This window comes from Amia ocellicauda, chromosome 19 (genome assembly GCF_036373705.1).
Source record: "Amia ocellicauda isolate fAmiCal2 chromosome 19, fAmiCal2.hap1, whole genome shotgun sequence".
Taxonomy (NCBI): Eukaryota; Metazoa; Chordata; class Actinopteri; order Amiiformes; family Amiidae; genus Amia; species Amia ocellicauda.
The window spans coordinates 16,224,312-16,244,277 of NC_089868.1; the positions used below are offsets into that span (position 1 = coordinate 16,224,312).

The 19,966-nt window shown below is 39.9% G+C and overlaps 2 protein-coding genes across 3 annotated transcripts; both read left to right on the plus strand.

Annotated features, from left to right (window-relative positions):
• Positions 1–7: 7 nt before the first annotated feature.
• Positions 8–4,828, plus strand: cryz (crystallin, zeta (quinone reductase)). The gene is made up of 9 exons (XM_066692162.1): positions 8–88; positions 531–645; positions 1,870–2,022; positions 2,960–3,123; positions 3,375–3,426; positions 3,724–3,873; positions 4,060–4,161; positions 4,244–4,339; positions 4,499–4,828. Exons 2-9 carry the CDS (start codon positions 538–540, stop codon positions 4,658–4,660), a joined length of 987 nt encoding a protein of 328 aa, XP_066548259.1. The 5' UTR covers positions 8–88; positions 531–537; the 3' UTR covers positions 4,661–4,828.
• A 384-nt stretch (positions 4,829–5,212) lies between these two features.
• On the plus strand, positions 5,213–19,547 carry erich3 (glutamate-rich 3). 2 transcript variants are annotated; one of them, XM_066692105.1, is made up of 15 exons: positions 5,214–5,404; positions 8,114–8,207; positions 8,350–8,475; positions 8,769–8,840; positions 9,140–9,268; positions 10,318–10,479; positions 10,725–10,934; positions 11,087–11,264; positions 11,660–11,846; positions 12,000–12,241; positions 12,345–12,563; positions 12,691–13,248; positions 14,571–14,711; positions 15,032–17,822; positions 18,165–19,547. In XM_066692105.1, the coding sequence occupies exons 1-14, from the start codon at positions 5,385–5,387 to the stop codon at positions 17,788–17,790; spliced, it is 5,097 nt and encodes a 1,698-aa protein (XP_066548202.1). In that variant the 5' UTR covers positions 5,214–5,384; the 3' UTR covers positions 17,791–17,822; positions 18,165–19,547. The 2 variants fall into 2 exon arrangements, with proteins under 2 accessions (XP_066548203.1, XP_066548202.1); XM_066692106.1 differs by lacking the exon at positions 8,769–8,840 and having other exon boundaries at positions 5,213–5,404.
• The last annotated feature ends 419 nt before the right edge of the window (positions 19,548–19,966 follow it).

Below are 19,966 nucleotides of genomic sequence, written 5' to 3' on the forward strand. Positions count from 1 at the left end.
ATCCAATTCCCGAAGCAGTACACAGCTCCCACGCTTGATACATTAGTTTCTTGCTCCACCTACAGGCACTGCTGAAACGAAAACACTGGTGAGTGGCTGAAACACGGATTTACATGTAAACATATGGGCCTATGTAGACAAATGCTAAGCACTAGTAATATTAAAATGATGGTGCAATAGTTCAGCTTGGAGCAGCATGGTGTTTAGAGTTCATGTCGTGGGAATATTACAATAATATGCCTTCATAACGTGTTTAGCTCTGTGGTTTGGCTAGTTTCACTTCTTAGCTAAGGCAAATCGTCTACGTCTGCAACATAATGAGTAGAATTTGCTGTGAATCTTATCTGTTCATACGTGTCTTTGTGTGGACGTTATTGATTATTAACTACGTTGCAAATCTTTACACAGTGCAATGGGGATGGTTAAACATTTAAGAGACCTCACCTACCTAGCATATAACTGGTCTTGCACACAAGTATTAGGCAACTTCAACGTACAGCCTGCCTTAGTTATTGCTGTTTCTTGCATAGGAATACAATGGCCACTTCGAAGTTCATGAGAGCAATCAGAGTGTCCGAATTTGGGGGCCCATCGGTTCTGAAATTGTTCAATGATATTCCAGTGCCGACCCCAGGACCCAACCAGGTAAATCATGTATTTTAAATTTGCTTGGGCTGCCATAGTTCTAGCTAGCTGATACATACGCCGATCAGCCATAACATTATGACCACTGACAGGTGAAGTGAATGACACTGATAATCTCGTTATCATGGCACCTGTCAGTGGGTGGGATATATTAGATATATAAGTTGATGTGTTAGAAGCAGGAAAAATGGGCAGCGTAAGGATCTGAGCGACTTTGACAAGGGCCAAATTGTGATGGCTAGACGACTGGGTCAGAGCATCTCCAAAACTGCAGCTCTTGTGGGGTGTTCCCGGTCTGCAGTGGTCAGTACCTATCAAAAGTGCTCCAAGGAAGGAAAAGCGGTGAAGCGGCGTGGGGAGCGAAGGCTGGCCCGTGTGGTCCAATCCAACAGACGAGCTACTGTAGCTCAAATTGCTGAAAAAGTGATTGCTGGTTCTGATAGAAAGGTGTCAGAACACACAGTGCATCGCAGTTTGTTGCATATGGGGCTGCGTAGCCGCAGACCAGTCAGGGTGCCCGTGCTGACCCCTGTCCACTGCTGAAAGCGCCTACAATGGGCACGTGAGCATCAGAACTGGACCACGGAGCAATGGAAGAAGGTGGCCTGGTCTGATGAATCACGAGTTCAAGGTGTTGACTTGGCCTCCAAATTCCCCAGATCTCAATCCAATCGAGCATCTGTGGGATGTGCTGGCCAAACAAGTCCGATCCATGCAGGCCCCACCTCGCAACTTACAGGACTTAAAGGATCTGCTGCTAACGTCTTGGTGCCAGATACCACAGCACACCTTCAGAGGTCTAGTGGAGTCCATGCCTCGACGGGTCAGGGCTGTTTTGGCAGCAAAAGGGGGACCTACACAATATTAGGCAGGTGGTCATAATGTTATGGCTGATCGGTGTATGTGACAATTATATACAGTCATTTAGGTATGCATTATAATTATAATAATATTTAAGGACATAGTTGTGTCTACAGGAATCATTTTACACTTCACAGTAATGGGATACTAAGTAAAATGTGAGTTTCCTCAAAGACAATTTGCAAGGGGTACAACAGGCAAGGAATACGTTTTACTGGCTCACTGTATTCTATACATGTACCACATAACACATTCCAATAGAATAAAATATGTTTTAAACAATGTATTGTGTGGTTTAACATTTGTGTAAAGTACAGTGTGTATTGGAAGTGTTTTCACTGAGTGGGTTTAATATTCCTGCAGCTGTTAATCAGAGTACATGCGTGTGGGGTGAATCCAGTGGAAACCTATATCCGCTCTGGTGCCTACGCCCGAAAACCAAGCCTTCCCTACACGCCTGGATCTGATGTGTCTGGGGTTGTTCAAGCAGTTGGAGACAATGTAACAGCATTTAAGGTACACAAAACAATTACCGAAGAATAACAAACAGGTCCTGTATCTTTACCTCTAAAATATTCATGGTGTTTATCTAGTATAATATTTTGTAAACACTGTCTGTAATCTGCTAGAGAAAATAATGATTCAATTAGTCTTGCCTTGCCTGACTGTTTTTTTTTGTATGTACATGAATTGGTGTTTTATGAAAATATTAAAGAGTATGGTAGTCTGTTCTACTCTTTTGCATGTCATTCATATTTTATAGCTAGTACCCCATGATTTGTGCGATCAATATCAACCATGTGACAGATCACGCAAAACACAGGGCCCTATTTAGAAGATACGGTGCAGTGCAAAACTGAACTTTGTTTGTTTTTTCATATCTAAAACCTAAATACAAAAGTTACCTATAGCGTGCTTTCCAAACCTGAAACATAATGCTGGCCGACTGTAAACCAGGCAATCAGTGAATAAGGTAATTCTATACTCCAAAGATATCCTTCCTATTGCTTGCCCTTGAAATTCTTGGGTTACCAGAAGTCTTGTAATGGAGAGCTCGAAAGACCATCTATGAAATTGGAAATACCTGAGGTTTGCTTAACTTTAAAAACACTGCAGTATTTGAAAGCATTTTTAACTATGGCTTGGCATGAGTTATTAAATATGGCAACATGAACTTCTGAATCATCTGAATTGTTTAATTAAGAAAAGACACTTTAAAGCTCAAAATGTCATACTTCTGAAATATTTTTCAGTACAACGATATTCTAAAATGTTAATTTCTATTAATTTGATTGACATTTTTAACGTGAAATAATAAAGGTATTTATGTTTCCATACTCAAACAAATACTATTTCTACAGCTTAGTTCGATTGTCTGACGTCTCTCATGTTGACATGCTATATGCATTATTTAGCTCGAACACATTTACACACATTATGTTTCTTGTTACAGGCAGGTGATCGTGTCTTCACTACCAGCACAGAAACTGGGGGTTATGCTGAATACACAAAAGCTTCAGAGGATTCGGTTCATCTGCTGCCTGATAATTTAGACTACAAACAAGGAGCTGCTATTGGAATCCCTTACTTCACTGCCTACCGCGCTCTCTTCCATAGGTAAGCGAGAGCCGCAAAACACGCCTATTGTTGAAAACGTCCATACGAATATTTAGGAAACATGCCCTAGTCAGAGGAATCTCACTGTTACAGACAAACATTACAAAGGTTGAAGGAAAAATGTGGTAGGCCCAAAGGTTAGATTCATGTGACATAGGCCTCTTTAGGACACCACAGATTTGTACATGTTTAATTTAAATACATATAGCTTTAATAACTATGATTTGTAAATTATTTGACATCTGTTTCAGAGCCCATGCCAAGTCAGGAGAGAGTGTTCTTGTTCATGGAGCAAGTGGAGGGGTAAGAAATGCTAACACGGTCAAGATGAACACATGATTACTGTGCCTACATATACATACAGTGCACATGTGTAAATATACGACAGGATGATTAAATGCACAGTATATTTTAATCAGTTTATCCAGAACTACACTTGCTTTTCAGATTAAATTTAAAAAAACAGCTGTTATTTTATAAATGCACATTGTGTCTTCATTGTGTCACATGATCAGTGCGGTTACTGTTAAAGCTTCACTGTATGTATCGTCACTGTGATCGGTATAATGAGTAACACATTTAGCTGACCGTATTGTGCAGGTTGGTGTGGCAGCATGTCAGATAGCCAGAGCCTTTGGCATGAAGGTGCTGGGGACGGCCGGGACTCCTGAAGGACTCGCTTTAGTGATGAAGAACGGAGCTCATCAGGTCTTCAACCACAGAGAGAAGGACTACATTGACAAAATCAAGGTAGAAACCAAACAACGGGCCTCGCAACTTCACTGTTCTAATTAAAATATCACTTTAAAATCTAGTGCTGGAATAATGACTTTGAACCTAGCTGACTGGCAGTGGAAGACATACATGCGTAAGCAGCATTACGCAGTAGTAAGCAGCATTGTTACATTTTTTTTTGCTGTTTTCCTTGGTATTTAGGAAGCTACTAGCGAAAAAGGAGTGGACGTGATCATTGAGATGCTGTCAAATGTGAATCTGAGTCATGACTTGCAGCTGGTGTCATATGGAGGGAGAGTGATTGTGAGTATTAACGTTTCCTGAAGCACCTGTCTGCTCTGTGGACCTTTGGGTTTTCTAATGTCCTCACCACTCTTGATTTCAGATCGTGGGCTGCAGAGGGCCCATCGAAATCAATCCAAGGGACACCATGGTCAAAGAATCCAGCATCATCGGTGTGTCACTTTTCTTGGCAACAAAGGTAAAAGAGACCGAATATGTTTTTGTCTCTGTGAGTGAAGGCAAAATATGCAGATGGGGTTAAAGCACAGCCTTTTGGTTTTACTGTGATTAATATAGAAATACCACATCAGTTGTTTATTTCTGAGATACCTGATGGACACCTCCCTGTTTCGAGCAGGAAGAGAAGGCTGAGTGTGCCGCAGCACTCTTCGCTGGGATGGAAGCTGGCTGGCTGAAGCCGGTGGTTGGTCCACAGCATCCCCTGGAGAAGGCCTCACAGGCCCACGAGGACATCATAAACAGCCCTGGAGCGGCAGGGAAGATGGTCTTATTAATGTGATCCGCACCACTGCCTTACAGATACTGTTAACATTGCACACCAACTGACTTTGCTTATAAATGGACTGCTGGAGATTTGTTTGAAAACACATCAATTTGAGCCAACGGTGATATGTAGGAACATGTTGGAATAAATATTACAATATGTGAAAATAAATACTTAAAAAGATTAACTTGTGGAAATCTGTAGTATCAAAACAAAATGTTATACTTCTCAACAGTAAATATGAAACCTCCATCCTGCAACCCAGAGCCCTCCTTTTTCATTATTTTAGACATACTGTTTATGTTTGTATATAAAAAATAGAAATAACTGACATGGACATCTATAGTATTTGCATTGAAAGGGGTATAAGGGTTTCCCACCATATATTAACCTAACGAATGCCGGCCCAGGGTCCAGTGCTTGAGTGACAGTCGGCCGCGTCCAATCGGTGCAGACCCGCAAGAGCAGAGGGCGGGGCGGGAGGCGTGGCCGGCATGTTGCGGTGGGATATGATTGGACGGCAGGGCGTGGGAGCCCGCCTCCTCCAAAGCATCATCACATGGTCTGCCTTGGCAACGCGGGTGTCTCAGTGCGCAGTGCGCGGGAGAGAGGGAGCGCGGATGTGACCTGTGACTTTGTGTTTGTGTTGAGGATGAGTTGTGTGTGTGTCTGAGCAGAGAAAACACAACTGGAGAGACGCCCCTCCTCGGTGAATCCAAAAGAGCTGCCCGCCGAAAGCATGAGTCACCCCAGCACTGGGTAAGCCTGGTACATGTGTGGTAATATTCCCAATGATGATATAACCAAGTGTGCACTGTATTGCCGCACCGTACACGCATCTTAAATCATTACATGTTGGGTGTCTGTGTTAAATACATTCATTTAGCTCCTGTTGCTGTTGGTTTTGCAGAAAGTTTGACACCAAGAAGATGACACGTTTTATAGAATTGTATGCATACAAATATTAGTGTGTTGATTCAAATGCACGCCCCTTGGTTATGATATTATTAATAATTCAGTTAGTACTGGTGGTAAATAAGCTGCTCTCCTTCTGTAGTGATTCTTTTCTTTGTAAGATTAAGTGTTCAGAAATCATTTACGGTTACAATGTTGCATTTACAGATTTGTGTTTTCATCGTTAGACATTGTTGCAGTGTACCAGACTGTTGAACAGCTGACGCTAAGTGAATGGTACTTGAGTTATAAGGGTCTAATTATTCATTTTTGTCATAGCCCTATTAACCAATTTTATACCAGAGAATGAAAGAAAATGGTAATAATGGTGAGTATTGATATTTGAAATCAGGTTCTTAAAGAATGCAGAAAACAACATCTTTCTAAAGAACTGACTTTATATTCTCAAAGTATGAATAGGGGTATTAAAGTATCCTAGTTAATACATGTGGAAACATTATGTTATTCATTGTGAATTTATCATGTTTGGGAGACATTTCATTTTCCAGTTTTACTAATTATAGTATCTAATGGTAATCAATTGATTAGGAGCAAAACACTGAACCCTAGCTCATATGGAAAAGTAACAGTAAAATACACACATTCTTGAGCTGATTCACTGATATATGGTCTGGTTTTAAGCTTTATATATAATTGTAATCATAGTCATTGCTTTGTTATAGGTTTGAGAGAGTATTTCTGAGAATTTTAGTGTTTTTAAGCAGCAGCCATGTTCTGCCTGACTGACATCTAAGCAATATTTCATTATATAAGTTGAGCATGTAGTATTCATTGCATAGAGAGCAGTTATTTTTTGCTTCAAACTCCTGCTCTTCTTCACATTCCAGTGTGATGTTGGCTGCAAAGGAAATAAAGACAGACACACAGGGCGAGTGGGTTAAGTGTCCTGTCCGTCCTCACTAATACTGAACAAGTAATCTGATACAGTAATCGTATACTTGACATTATTGTTTTGGATATCCTGTTGACTGCAGGGAATAAGTGGTATAAATGCGCTGAACTGAGGATCTTGACTCTAGTAGCAAATAGACAGAGTGTTTCTGTTGCCCAGTTACGATGTGCAGTCATAAAACCGTGAACAATAACCTCGGTGAAATCACACACACACGCACACACCCACACACAATCTCAAACTGGGTGTGCATGGATGAGCTTCAAAGACGGAAGAGGCAAGAATAATAATGATATAAAAAAAGTTGTAATCATAATATAGGACAAGATCCAGAAAATTCTATCGAGGATGTTTAAGCCAACTAAGGTATTTTGTAATTTATTTATTTATTACTAGTAAATTCTAGTAAATTTGTCTCATTACAGGGAAACAGACAGGAAAAGGAAGGCAGTTCATTCTTACCATACAAAGACAGACTAATAGAAGAATCTTGTGCTGTAAATAATTTAATTTCAGAATGGCAGGGTCTCAGCAGGTTGGCAGGAATGTACTCAAGGCCTACTATTCAGATTCAAGACCTAAACAAGATTATGGATTATGGTTAAAAAAAAAAAAGATGTGACTTGAGGGAGTCCTTTTATGTGTAAGAATGAACATTTGCATGTTGTTTATTACTGTTTGTATCAGGTACAATATCCCACACAACAGAAACATCTTAATCTTGAGACAAATAAATATAAATTTGACATACAACAGCACACTCAGGTCAAAAAGTCATGTTAAAGAAGTTTTATTAGCCAATATTTGCTGATAACTACAGCAATAATAGAAACTGTACAACATAACAATGCTTTCATGCAGTTTCTGGAAAATCATATTGTGTGCGACAGTGGTTAATTTACTTAAGAATACCAATCCTTCCAAGAGAGCTATTAATAATTCCAGTGTTAAATTTAATTTATTAATTTTTAAACTTAACCGGGATACTTTTAACATTTAACATAAATTGAAGCAGCGATTAAAAACATCCAGTTGTAATTGTACATAGCCTTTATTTTAAAAGGTGATGTAGTAGAGATGTACAAACTCTGTTTCAAATGTTTATTGGGTCAAAAAGTGCTGCTCAGGGACTGACTGAAAACTGGGCAAAACTGGGCCAACATTTCCATTAGGGAATTCAAGTGTGTATAGCAGCTTTATACTGTCATAACTGGAACAGGTAATCAGATCATAAACTTTGGAGTTATTCTAATATAGCAAATCCCCATTTTGTTCCCAGCTATATTTCAGGATTTATAAGCCATTAGAGCAATTAGATTAAATATGAAATTTTCATTCAGCTGTATCTGCACTAAACGTGTCAGTTTGGTGTTTTTTTCACTATGCTGACCTAATGTCTTTGACTCAGACATCCATTGTACTCAAAAGACAAATCAACGCCGTATTTGGAAAGTAGCGCACACAGTGCAGCAAAATGACACTCTTGATTCATTAACATGTTTTTTCCATTAGTACAAACATGCAGTCTTTTCCTTAGCTGGTTCTATCCTATAGTTTGCAAGGACATAATGGGAAAACTTTTCTATGTATTTCAATTGTAGGCCGCTTTCTGCCTACAACAGCCTCACAGATAAACACCTGACTGGATACTTTAGTAACACAAGGATAAGACGGCACCTCCAAAGGGCAGGACTGGTATGTATGGTGATCAGGATGGGACCGTTTTCAGTGATTTCTCGTTCCGTTTCAGTGTAATGTTGTCAATGAACAGAACTGTTGTTATTAAGGTTGCTGTTGATAGGCTAAGATAGATTATTCTTTGCTTTTGTGGCGACAGGTTACAAGAAATGGACGTATTGTTCCAGACAAAGAGTACAGACATACCCTCATCCGGAGAGATCACCAGAGGTATGTGCGGGAGTGTCTCGCACAGGCCATCTTCCACAAGGTACTGGACATGGAGGTAAGGAAATGTAATGTTGTCATGTGACTGATTCTGTATATGAATGAATAGCAGTTTCTAAGACAGTTTTTAATTGCAGTTCTTTGTCCTCTGCAGCAGAGTTATCTTTTGTGAGCAAAAAGGAAGATATCTTTAGACTGTTGTTTGACAATTTTTTCTCATAAAACATACTCTGAAACGTATCCAAAATTATAATGAATACAGTAGTAGTATACATCTAAAATATAAACTGTATGTTTATTCATATATATATGCACATATGCATATTTAGATTTGTTTTCTTTGTTATTTAGCGACACCATCATATAGAAATTAAGAGGAAATTAGAGGATTTTGCACGAAAAGAACGTGTGCAGAGGATTAAGGTAATTATTTGTAAAATGCTTGTATTTAAATATCACTTTTACTTAATAAGAGGACATATTGTCCAGTAGTGATGAGTCATTGAAACAGTGGTGTACTTGCCAAAGGTTTTGTAATTCTGTTGCCTTTTATATCAAGAGGGGCATGTACTGATTATCTGTGAATGGGGTTATAATGTGTCAAAGCCATTCTGGACAAGTGCTGATATAAAAGTTGACGTCCTTTAGATAAAGCTGAGTTCCTTGGCCTGGAAGGTCAAAATTAAACCAGAGTTCAGTTACACGTGTGCTCTGTCAAACAGGTGGAACGCTCCAAGAGATACGATGAGGATATTGTCCCCCTGCTGTCTCCAAGGCCCCCCACAGGGCCCCGTAACGGCCACGCACGGCACTCTGCACCCGAGGGAGAGCAATCTGGGTCCTCGGACTCGGTGAGTTAACCCCCTCACAGGACATTGGAAACATTTGCTCACATTAAACACAGGGATAGGTGCATTCAGAGAATTCTAGAGATTAGAGTAAACATGCCCATGAACTCGTGAGATAGGGAACCTTCCCGAAGTTATGCGGTCATAATAGTTCAATAATGTATTTTATTGTTTGACACTTTTGTACAGTGAATCATGCAGTACCAGGGAACAAGAAACGTATTATTATGTACCTGCAAAGCTAATGTAAAAGGATAACATTGATCCACCTAGGATCCCTTTATGGTTTTGTGTAGTGCAGAGGGCTGTGACCATTACAAAGATGTGTTAACATAATGCAGCATATTTACCTGTCATTTTCTTTTAAAGTGCCTTTAATGTTATAAGAGTAAGGAATGTCAATAGTAACTAAAATGTTGCAAATTGCAATCTGCTTGCTGACATTATGAGATAGTTGCTAGGCTTTTTATTGAGTCCTTCAGACACGGAATGAATGTATACTTGACCTAAGTGTTTGCTCAGTCTTTCATCAATATTTATTTTATTTTTGTGGAAAATAGGCACACCATTTACTTAACCATCACACTTCAGTGTAGTTTGTTCACCAATGACGGCATTTGTTTGTTTGCTTTGAACTATACAGGCTTAGTTATTAAATATTTTAGTTTCACTCAAACCTTTCCTGTACTTCAAAAACACAACAATCAATATCTGGAACATGTTAAGGCATGTTTAATAAGTCATAAGGCACTGACAGCTAAAGCCCTAGCAGCTACTGCGGTTCAAGAGAAATCAATATTTTCTGACTTTCGTGACACTGATCACACAATGGAAATACACCTGAGCTGTATCTTAGTCACTAAGTCATAAAATAGGATCTGTTCTAAATCACAGATATTAGAGTTTTCAAACCTGTAATGTTGTATGTAAACATAGAAAATAGAAAAGTGTCTTTCTGCTTGACCTTTAATATGGAGGCAAGGTTTTCCCAGCATTTCCCTCCATGAATAGAAAGTAAAGCTAACCTGTTCTCTTCCCTATTGTTGCCACAGCCAGGCTCATCGCGTCCCAACACCGCACCGGGAAAGATGCAGAGACCTGTCCGCCTGCAGCCCATTCACAGCACCAGCACCACGGCCTCCACCCAGAGACCCTCCCCGGGCTTCAGACACAGCAACTCCTCCGAGGACACGGAGCAGCACTGCTACTACAAGGTAGGAGTTAAAGAACAGCAGTCATAGTGCTGTGTCTCCTACATTGAGTGATTTGCAATTAAAAATATATAGTATATGGTGTAGAACTGCAAAATGAAGACGATTACGTAAACAAAACAAAAATATTCCCTTTGTGTAGTTTGTCATGCATGAGTACTGCAATACTAAGGTAACATTCAATCTAAATGATGCCACATACACATAAGTAATGGGATAAAATATTCTTACTACGTTTTATTCTCCAGCTTGATAGAGATAGTGCAAAACATTTGACTGCAACAGACTTCTCGAGTGGAATATCCCCTTACCGTCTACCGGTCATCAATAATTATGTGATCCCAGTCCCACCGTCAACAAAGAAAAAAGAGAGGAGTTTTAAGGGACGTCCTAGTGGAACAACAAGAGGTAGAAGACTCCGACCCACAACTGCACCCAATGCAAATGGAGTCACGAAGGTAAATGTCAATGTAGGGAAGTCTTTTATCTTTGTGTGTGTGCTGTTTGTTTTGTGTGTAGCATTTCACATCTTTCACATTAGGGTCTCATTATTGTGTTGAAAATGTATGCATTTGATGTTTTCATGCCCTGTATGACTCTTTACCTACAGGAGACAAAGTTCCATAAGACCTCTGTGCACAGTAACGTTTCTGTCACTATGGTGTATTTTGGGAAGACTGTCCATTTGTCTCATGATGATATCGACTTTCGAGATGAAGTGAAAGTCTTCCAGCAGCACTGTGGGGGAGAAAATCTCTGTGTTTACAGAGGGAAACTAATTGAAGGAGGTAGGCACGGTCACTTTTTTTTTTTTTTTTATTAGTTTCGGTGCTGATGAAACCATTATTTTTTCCAGCTGAAATGCTCAATATCATTTAAATGTATTTTAGTTGCCGATTAAAATTGACAATTTTTTATTAGAATTTATAGATTGTTCAAACTTAAAACAAGCCATTTGTGCACATTTCTGGGCAAAACAACATGTTAAAACGTTTACTAATAAAATAAGAAATGTACAAGGATTATTGAAATAAATGTGGAATAAAGTGTCACCAGAAGCTTTTAGCAGCACAAAGACAAGAAATGTAGGTACATGAACATCTTCTAACAGATGCATTTGTGTCTTTATGTGATGTGGAATGAAGTGATATAATGAGGCTAATGGTTTCTTCATACCTTGCAGAAACATTTCAGTTTGTCTCCAGGCGCCATCATGGCTTCCCCTTCAGTCTTACCTTCTTCCTGAATGGGATGCAAGTGGACAGACTGAGTTCCTGTTGTGAGTTCAAACATCGCAAAGGATCCCGGCTGGGTGGAAAGCACGGACACTTCGGCTTTGCCAGCATTGATGGGGCTTCTCCTTGTTACAAGTAAGATATATTTATCAACGAGGTGAAGGGTGGTGGAATTTGAAAAATAAGTCTTGCCAGGTAGATGCATCTTTTTCTCACACTACAGTAGAATCAAGAGGAACTTGCTTCTGTATAGTGTATTTTAACTCAGGTCCTGTCCTTTGTCTTCAGGTGTATCATCACCATGGGTTTAGACAAGAGGCCCACACCTCCCCCTAAAAGGATAAAGGAGGACACAGAGAAAGAGGGCTTCACTGGGGGGTCCCTGCAGAGAACAGAGGAGAATAAAGAGGAGGACTCTGCAGAGGTCACTAAAGAAGATGACATACCCAGTGAGGAGGAGGCTGAAGATGACAAGACTATGGAAGCAGAAACGCAAGAGGAAACGCCTGAAGAGAAGGATGAAAAACATGGTAGAGAGCATGTGATCTGTATTTATGATGTTGGTTACAATACAAAGCACCTGCTTTCTGTGCCATGAAATGTAATCATAATGGTCAGTTTATATTCTTCCAGACTATGAGGAGGACTTTGAAGTCGATGATCAGCCTGATGAACAAAAAGAGGAAACTAAGACAGAGGCCCAGGTGAATGGGAAGTCATCCTCTGCATCTGATGACGAAAAGGATTGGGATGCGGACAGAAGGGAGGATAAAGAGAAAGGCCACCCTGACACTGATGATGAACAGAAAGGCAGATATTCCGACAGCGAGTTTGAAGAGGATGAGAAACCAGGTGAGTAAGGTCCCTGAGACACAACAACAGGTCTTTGTAAGAAGTGGTGCAACAAAAAAAGAGCGGTGTTTCAAAGCCTAGTGTTGGCCAGGATTTATGGCTAGCTGGTCCATTCTTTGTCTTACAGAAGATAAGAAGAGATCTTCGGTTTCATCCAGAAGCGATTCGTTTTCTTCAGCCAGCAGCAAAGAAGACTCGGAGAGCGAGGAGGAAGAGGTGAAGAAACCAGGCGAAGATAAAGAAGTAATCACTTATTCCAGTTTCACGACTAGCGCTGAGCCGAGAGCTGAGTCCGAGTCAAGAGCCGAGTCTGAGTCCCCACAGGAGCTGGAGGAGGGAGACACGGACAGCAGGAAAGAGCAGGAGGACCCTGAGGAAGCAATCGAGGCCGATGAGGTGGAGGGAGAAAAAGCACAACACACAGAGGCCAGAGCTGAGACCAAGACAGAGGACCAACTAACAGAAGACACAGAAAATCAGGGCACCGGATCTCAGGAAAACCTGGAAACCCCTGAAGAGAAGACGGAAGCAGAGGAAACTGAAAGCACCGCACAGTCAGGGACAGAAGGAGATGGCCTTGCGGAAGAGAAGGAAGACTCTGCCACTCCTGTGAAAGAGGGCATAATGGGAGCCCAAGCAGATGAACAGTGTGAAGGCCCAGGTAGCAATGGAGAGGTGGGGCGGGGTGAGTACCACCATCCTGCAGAGCGGTGCGTCCCAGTGCATGTCAGCATGTCCAAAGCTGTGTGCTGTAATACAGTTTGATCTGCGGCTTCATGCATGGTTTGGAAGACTATCCTTGTTATAACTAATTTAGGCCCATCCTTCCTAGCTTTTTAAGATTGTGAATGTTTCTGTGCTTTGTTACTTTTTATTTGTGTTGCCAGTATTTTCAGTTCAGTCTTTGCCTTTAAACATAATTATTTTAGGCTTTTGGCTTCATCAAACCAGCATAATATGGTGTAAGCAGGATTTATTGCATTTGATATGTAGTTTAAATAGACTCAAAATAAGTGTTTGGAAATGTCAGACTGAACCAAATAAGCATCAATACAATTGAATATGTGTATTGAGTAAAATGCTGAAAATACTGTGCTGTATGCTGTTAACAAAGTCTCTGTATTTTGTTTATGTGCTGAACTGCTTTGTTGTAGTAAAAAAACAAATGTTAGTATCTTTAAAATGCATACAAAACATATACTGGTATGTATTACTGAATTGTGTGTTGCATGTTTCATGAGAATGGCTGCAGGTGATTCAGCTGACTGTATTGTATTTAAGTGCACATTTTTTGGTGATGTCAGAAGATTTAAATCTTTTACATTATCTTGAAAATCAGCAGTACCCCAACAGGTGAGTTTGCACAAGGCGTAAATTGAAATCCATTGAACAATCTGGCTTCCCGGTCCTTGCATTTTCCCTTTTTCGATGATGTTGATGTTGTGGGTTTGATTGGCATTGTGCATAATTGTGTTTTGTTTTCAAATGACAAAATGTACCTGTTACCAGCAGAAGAAAAACTGATTAACAAATCTAGCAATGAAGGACAAAATGAATCTGCTTACAGATATCTGAATGTATGCATTTATGATTTTGTCTGGTAAATAAAATATATAATAATTTACATTCAATCAATGCATGGAATTCTTTTTTATATTGACATTTTAAATAAAGTTTGTAATTTAGACTTTGAATAAATGTCTTCAAAATATAAAGCCTTTCCTTTTGATTTTTTTTATTATTATTTAGTAATCAAGCTTTTCTTCTCTAATGAAAATAATATGGTTTAATGAGGAACCATTTATGATTAAAAGTAATTGTATTGCCTGTCCTATAGCATTATGTGGCAAGTTTAAGCAGAAAGTGAAACAGGAAAAAAGGACATTTAAGGACATTTACATGTGGCTTATACAACTTATTATGAGATAGTATGCACAAAATAGTAGTCTCTGAAGTTTTTCTTCCAGCTGATTTTTGTTTCTGTGTCTGTGCATTGTATAAAACAAGTTAAGTCGGTGCAGAAAAAGCTTGCTGAAGCAATAAAGATCGAGGCGAACTGCAGTTCTGAGCCAGAACTGAGCGACTCCAGTACCGACGAGGATGAAGACACTCACACTGCAGAACACACAGTGCACCAGAGCTGCAGTGGTACAGTGACGGCTTTATACTGACTTTGTAGCCGGGCTAATAAGCACGTTGGGGGGTCTTAATCTGTTTGTGTGAAATACATAGCTGAGAAAGTCTCACATTTCATAATATCGGGGTTGTTACACTTTATCACACTACTATACTAGTTAAATGTTATAATGCTTTGTTATGCTTCCAAAATAGAACTAAAAATATGCAGGAAATTTGAATAAAGTGAAGTGATAAAGAATTGATGAGACGCTTGCAGGATAAGAATCAGTATGTGCTGCTCCCAATGGGACAACCCACTCTATGTCCTGACCTGCCAATTTTGTTTCTAGGTGTGGAAGCAGGGGAAGCTGTGGGCTTTTCTCTGGAACGGGCAGTCAGCTTACCAGAGGAAAAAGACCATCTTAATGGAGAAAAGCCAGTGACCGAGGAAGTGAGCCAAGGAGAAGCGCTACCAAAAGCAGATGAGGAAGAAGCCAATGCTAAGAACGATAAAGAGCAGGAGATAGAATACCTACCAGAAATGGAGGAGCCACCAGCAAAGGATGGAGCGCCTTTGGCTGAGGGAAAAGTAGAGACTGAGACAAACTTAGAAAACAGTGAGGATCAGACAAAAGAAACTGAGGCTATGGGAGAGGTGGAAAGTGAATGGCCAGATGATGAAACCAATGCTGAAGGAAGTGAAGCTAAATCTGCAATGACTGAGGCTGAAGTAGAAGAAGCAGAGACTGAGAATAAAGAAGACCAAAGAGCAGAAATTATTGAAATGGAGACAGAACAGAAAACACCTGAGGAAGAAAATGTGCCTAAGCTGCATGAGACTGATGTGGTGGCAGAAGAGGTAGACGAGAAAGCCGAGAACCCCAGTATGAATGAAGAGGCCAAGACAGAAGCCTGTGAAGCTCCTGTGGAAGAGACCGTAGTCGAGGCAGAAGCTAAAGCAGAACAGACTGAGATTATGGCAGAAAGCACGGACATACACAATGAAGAGACCGTGGACGAGTCAAAGGCAGAAGGGCCACAGGCTGAGCCTGAAGCAGAAGAGGCTGTGGGGATGAACGATGAACCTGCAGAGGGAGACACTGAGACTACAGACACAAACAGTGAGAAACTACACATAGAAGATACTGAAGCCAAGATAGAGACAGCTGGAGATGAGACAGGAGAGACAGAGAGCGCAGCTGAGAAAGTACAGACCGAAATAGGAGAAGGCGAGAATGAGGCTAAAACAGAAGAGGTTAAGGCAGATGAAACGGAGGAGGCGGGAGATGAGGAAGAAGACAGTGCGGCTACCGCAGGTGAGGCCGAACATAAGTCAGAAGAGGGAGACTGTGTGGCAAAGGAAGAACAGCTTGAGCCAAAAGGAGAAGATGGGGAATCTAAACAGACAGAGACAGGTGATACACAAGATAAGATAGAGAATAATTCTGAGGCAGAAGAGACAGATGGCAAAGTTGAACAAAGTGAGGTTCAGAGTGGAGACACTGAGCAAGAGGAGGCAGAGCATGATGGGAAATCCTCTATGACAGGTGAAACAGGGGCTGTCCCAGATGACACTGAGACTAAAATGGAAAAGCCTGAGGACACAGAGAAGACTGAGATTAAAGCAGAAGGAAGTGAGGAACAGAAAACTGAGGCCACCGTACAAGAAACTGAATCCCAGTTACAGGAAACCGAGATCCAAAAAACTGAACAGCCCAAAGAGGCAGCTGTCATGGAAGAAGAGGAACACAGTAAACCAGAAGACACTGAGATCACAGAGGAACAGTCTGAGACCATTGAAGAAACAGAGGAGCCCTCAGAGGAGCCTGAAGGAGAAAAAGACAAGAAAGAGACAGAAACAGAACAAGAGCCTAAAGCTGAAACTGAGACGGAGACACCAGAGATGAAAACATGCGAGACTAATGCTACAACATCAGATAGTACAGGTGAGATCAAAGAAACAGATCCTACAGGTACAGATCAGGCTGAGGCAGAGACAGTAGACCCAGGGGCTGAGTCTCAAGCAAGAGAAACAGAGCCCTGCCATCAAGTACAGGAGCCGGAAGCAGAGCAGAGTGAGCCTGAAGTGGCATCAATTACAGAAATGAGTGAAAGTCTTGAATCTAACAAAGGAGAGATAAAGGGAATGGAAGAGGAGACAAAGGCAGTGGAAACTGAGGAGGAAGAGCCAGAGAAGCCAGATGGAGGACAAGAAAAAGAAGCAGAAGGTACAGCTGCTGAGGCAGGGAGCACAACTGAGACCAGTGAGGCTGAACTGGAGGACCAACCAGAGAAGGAATCTGAAGAACAAGAGGAAGCTCTCCCAGGCGAGAGAGAGGACACTGGCGGAGCGGCTGAAGATACTGCGGAAGTGTTGGAGACAAAAGACACCGTTCACACAGAAGAGGCTGCTGCAGAGTCTGGGGCTCAGGGGGTGGCAGGGGAGGAACATCAGTCAGAGCCAGTGAGTGAAGTAAAAATGAACCCAACTGACTCTGATAATGAAAGCACACATTCCCAGGTTAGATCAGAGAGAGACGAGTCCACCACTGGCACAGAAGACCCGGCATCAGTGACTCTGTCTAAAGAAGAAGAGTTAGATCCTGAGGCTGATGAAGAACAAGCACAGCTTCAAGGCACCACAGAGTCTCTGAGTAAACTAGAACAAGAGCATGGTTCAGATGAAGGAGAAAATACGGAGCCCAAGGGGGAAGATGATGAGACGGAGACTGTGTCTATAGCAGGATTGCCTGACAGTAGCACACAGGAGGTTAGATCTCAGACTGGAGAAGAACAGCCTTCAAAATCCCCAGAAAGTGCACCAGCTGTGGAGGCTGGAGTAAATGAAGAAGAGTCTAATGCCCTTACAACCAAGAAGACTGAAGTAAAGCTGGAGGAGACAGGCTTGGAGTCAGACAAGAAAGCTGAATCTACATCTGAGAGTCAAGTGTACAAGTGTGGGAACGGGAAAGTACAGTTGCAGAGTAACACAGAAGAGCAGTTTATTAATGCAACATCACACACGAAAGATGAGCCCGAGGCCAATAAGGACGAGGAGACACCGGTAGAAGTACTTTCCGCAGACCAAGGAAATCCCCAAACCACTTAAGTAAAATCCCAAACACCCACCCGCAGACACAGGTAACTAGGTGTTTGGATAACTGCACCCCACCAGCACCCTCTCAGAGGCATCAAATGTATGTAGTTTATATTAGCTTTATTATGTTTGTAGTTAATATTAACTTATATCCTCAATTGTATTATTAATTTAATGTAAATGCTGTGTCCTACATACAGTGCAAACAGCAACATACCATACCATTACCTCAAACACTGATTGATAATTGCTTTAATACTATAATTAGAATTATTATATCCGGGTACATCTTTCCTGATAAAAAAAAATTAAATATAAATTTTATATAAAATGTGTATTAATACTGCCATTCATATCTAATATATTTTGTTTTATTATGTTCACAGGATACTGAAGAAGTGCATTTCATGAATGTCAGTTGGATAAGAAGCACATTCCTCAGTTTGCAACACTGCATAAATAACACAATGAAAGTAAAATACATCTAGGTCTTGCTCATCTTTTATATATCATTTTAATCTGTATAAAATGAGAGTAATGCTGTACCTGATATTAATATTGATATAGCTTGTGTTAAACTTTCAGCTACTGTACCGAATTTTGCATTTAGAATTATCTGATTGTATAAAATATGCTAGCAGAGCTGAGTGTGACTTTAAAACTTGGTAAAATTACTTTTTTGGCACATTACACATATTAGGAGATATCCTACAGAAACTTATTAGTGCCACAGAGGAAATAAATAGTGTTAATATGACATAATATTGCTTTAACCAGATAATATTGCAGTATTTGAAAATAATTAGTGTTACACATGCCCACATCGTAAATAGCAAATAGTATTGTGTCAGTTTAATAATAAACTACAGTATACAGTACAGTACAGTATAATAATTTTGAACACCTATTCAGTCTCAAAAGAACAAGGGAGGATTCCAGGTGCTCAGATTTAAGACTGAGTACATTATTTTGCAAATACTCATATTTCAACTCTACACAACCGTTTAAGTGTCTATAGATTATTTTTTCTGTGGTGCTAATATGCTTCCATAGATTCCAGCCATAAAATTTGTTGTAAGAAAAAGGCTTTATATAATATACATTTACAACATTTATTCACTCGTTTGAGGTATTAGTCATTCAACTGTTAAATGTACATCAGTATTTCTTTTCTGTTGTCTGTTTTGGGTTGTTAGCATATTTCAGTGATAGCTGGAAGGAAGTTGTATTGTATAACTCACCATAAAATATTTCTCTTCACCTTTTGCCATGATGTAGAAGATTACTGATTGACACCGAAGGAGGCCCTGTGGTATTTTGAGAGTCTTCTGTAGAATAAGCCTTTCGTGAGATCCTTGAAAGCAGATATTCCTCTGCGTGGCCTACTCTATCATATTTTAAAATACTTAAATGACCAAATTCAAAATTCTATTGAATATAGGTCCTCCATAATTGCACTGGAAAGTACTTTATTTGTGGAGAAGAAGGAAAAATAAAATACCCTGGATACCTTGATGTAGATGCTTTATTTTTACTATTTAATGAGAGATTTAAATCTATTTATTTTTATATGTCTGTTTGAAAGGAAGTTTTGGACTCATCGAAAAATGTTTCTTTACCAAACAAACTTGTTTGTGTATTAACTTTCAAAACAATATTACCTCACAAGGTTGCCCAACACTGATATAACTATAAATGAATAGTCATACGGATGTAGAATTGGTACAGAAATAGTAAACTCATACGAACAGCATTTTTTAATTATCATTTTTAATATGGGTTAATACTTTAGTTTGTTTGTAAGGCAAATATTTTCTTGTCCTAGAAGATTACGAATGATCACAGGTATGGGACAATACATAATATACTATATTAATCATCATATACATTTTTGCAACATTGCTTGTATAGACATTTCATTTTATTATATTTCTTAACATAATTCCTTATTGGCAATGTTATGTAGTTGCATTATTCATTTGTATTTGTGAAGTTATCTTTATTGAAGTTGCCAATGTATTCATACATAATTGCTTGCTGTATACTTTTTTTAAGCATAATGGGAAATTGTTATTTTTGCAAATCACTGAAGCGGTTTTCTTTGAAGATTGCAAAGTACATCCCTGGTTTGGAAGTTGTAAAGGCTTGCTGTTCCTTGTGTATATCGTAAAGGTTGTGTCTTTCTAAA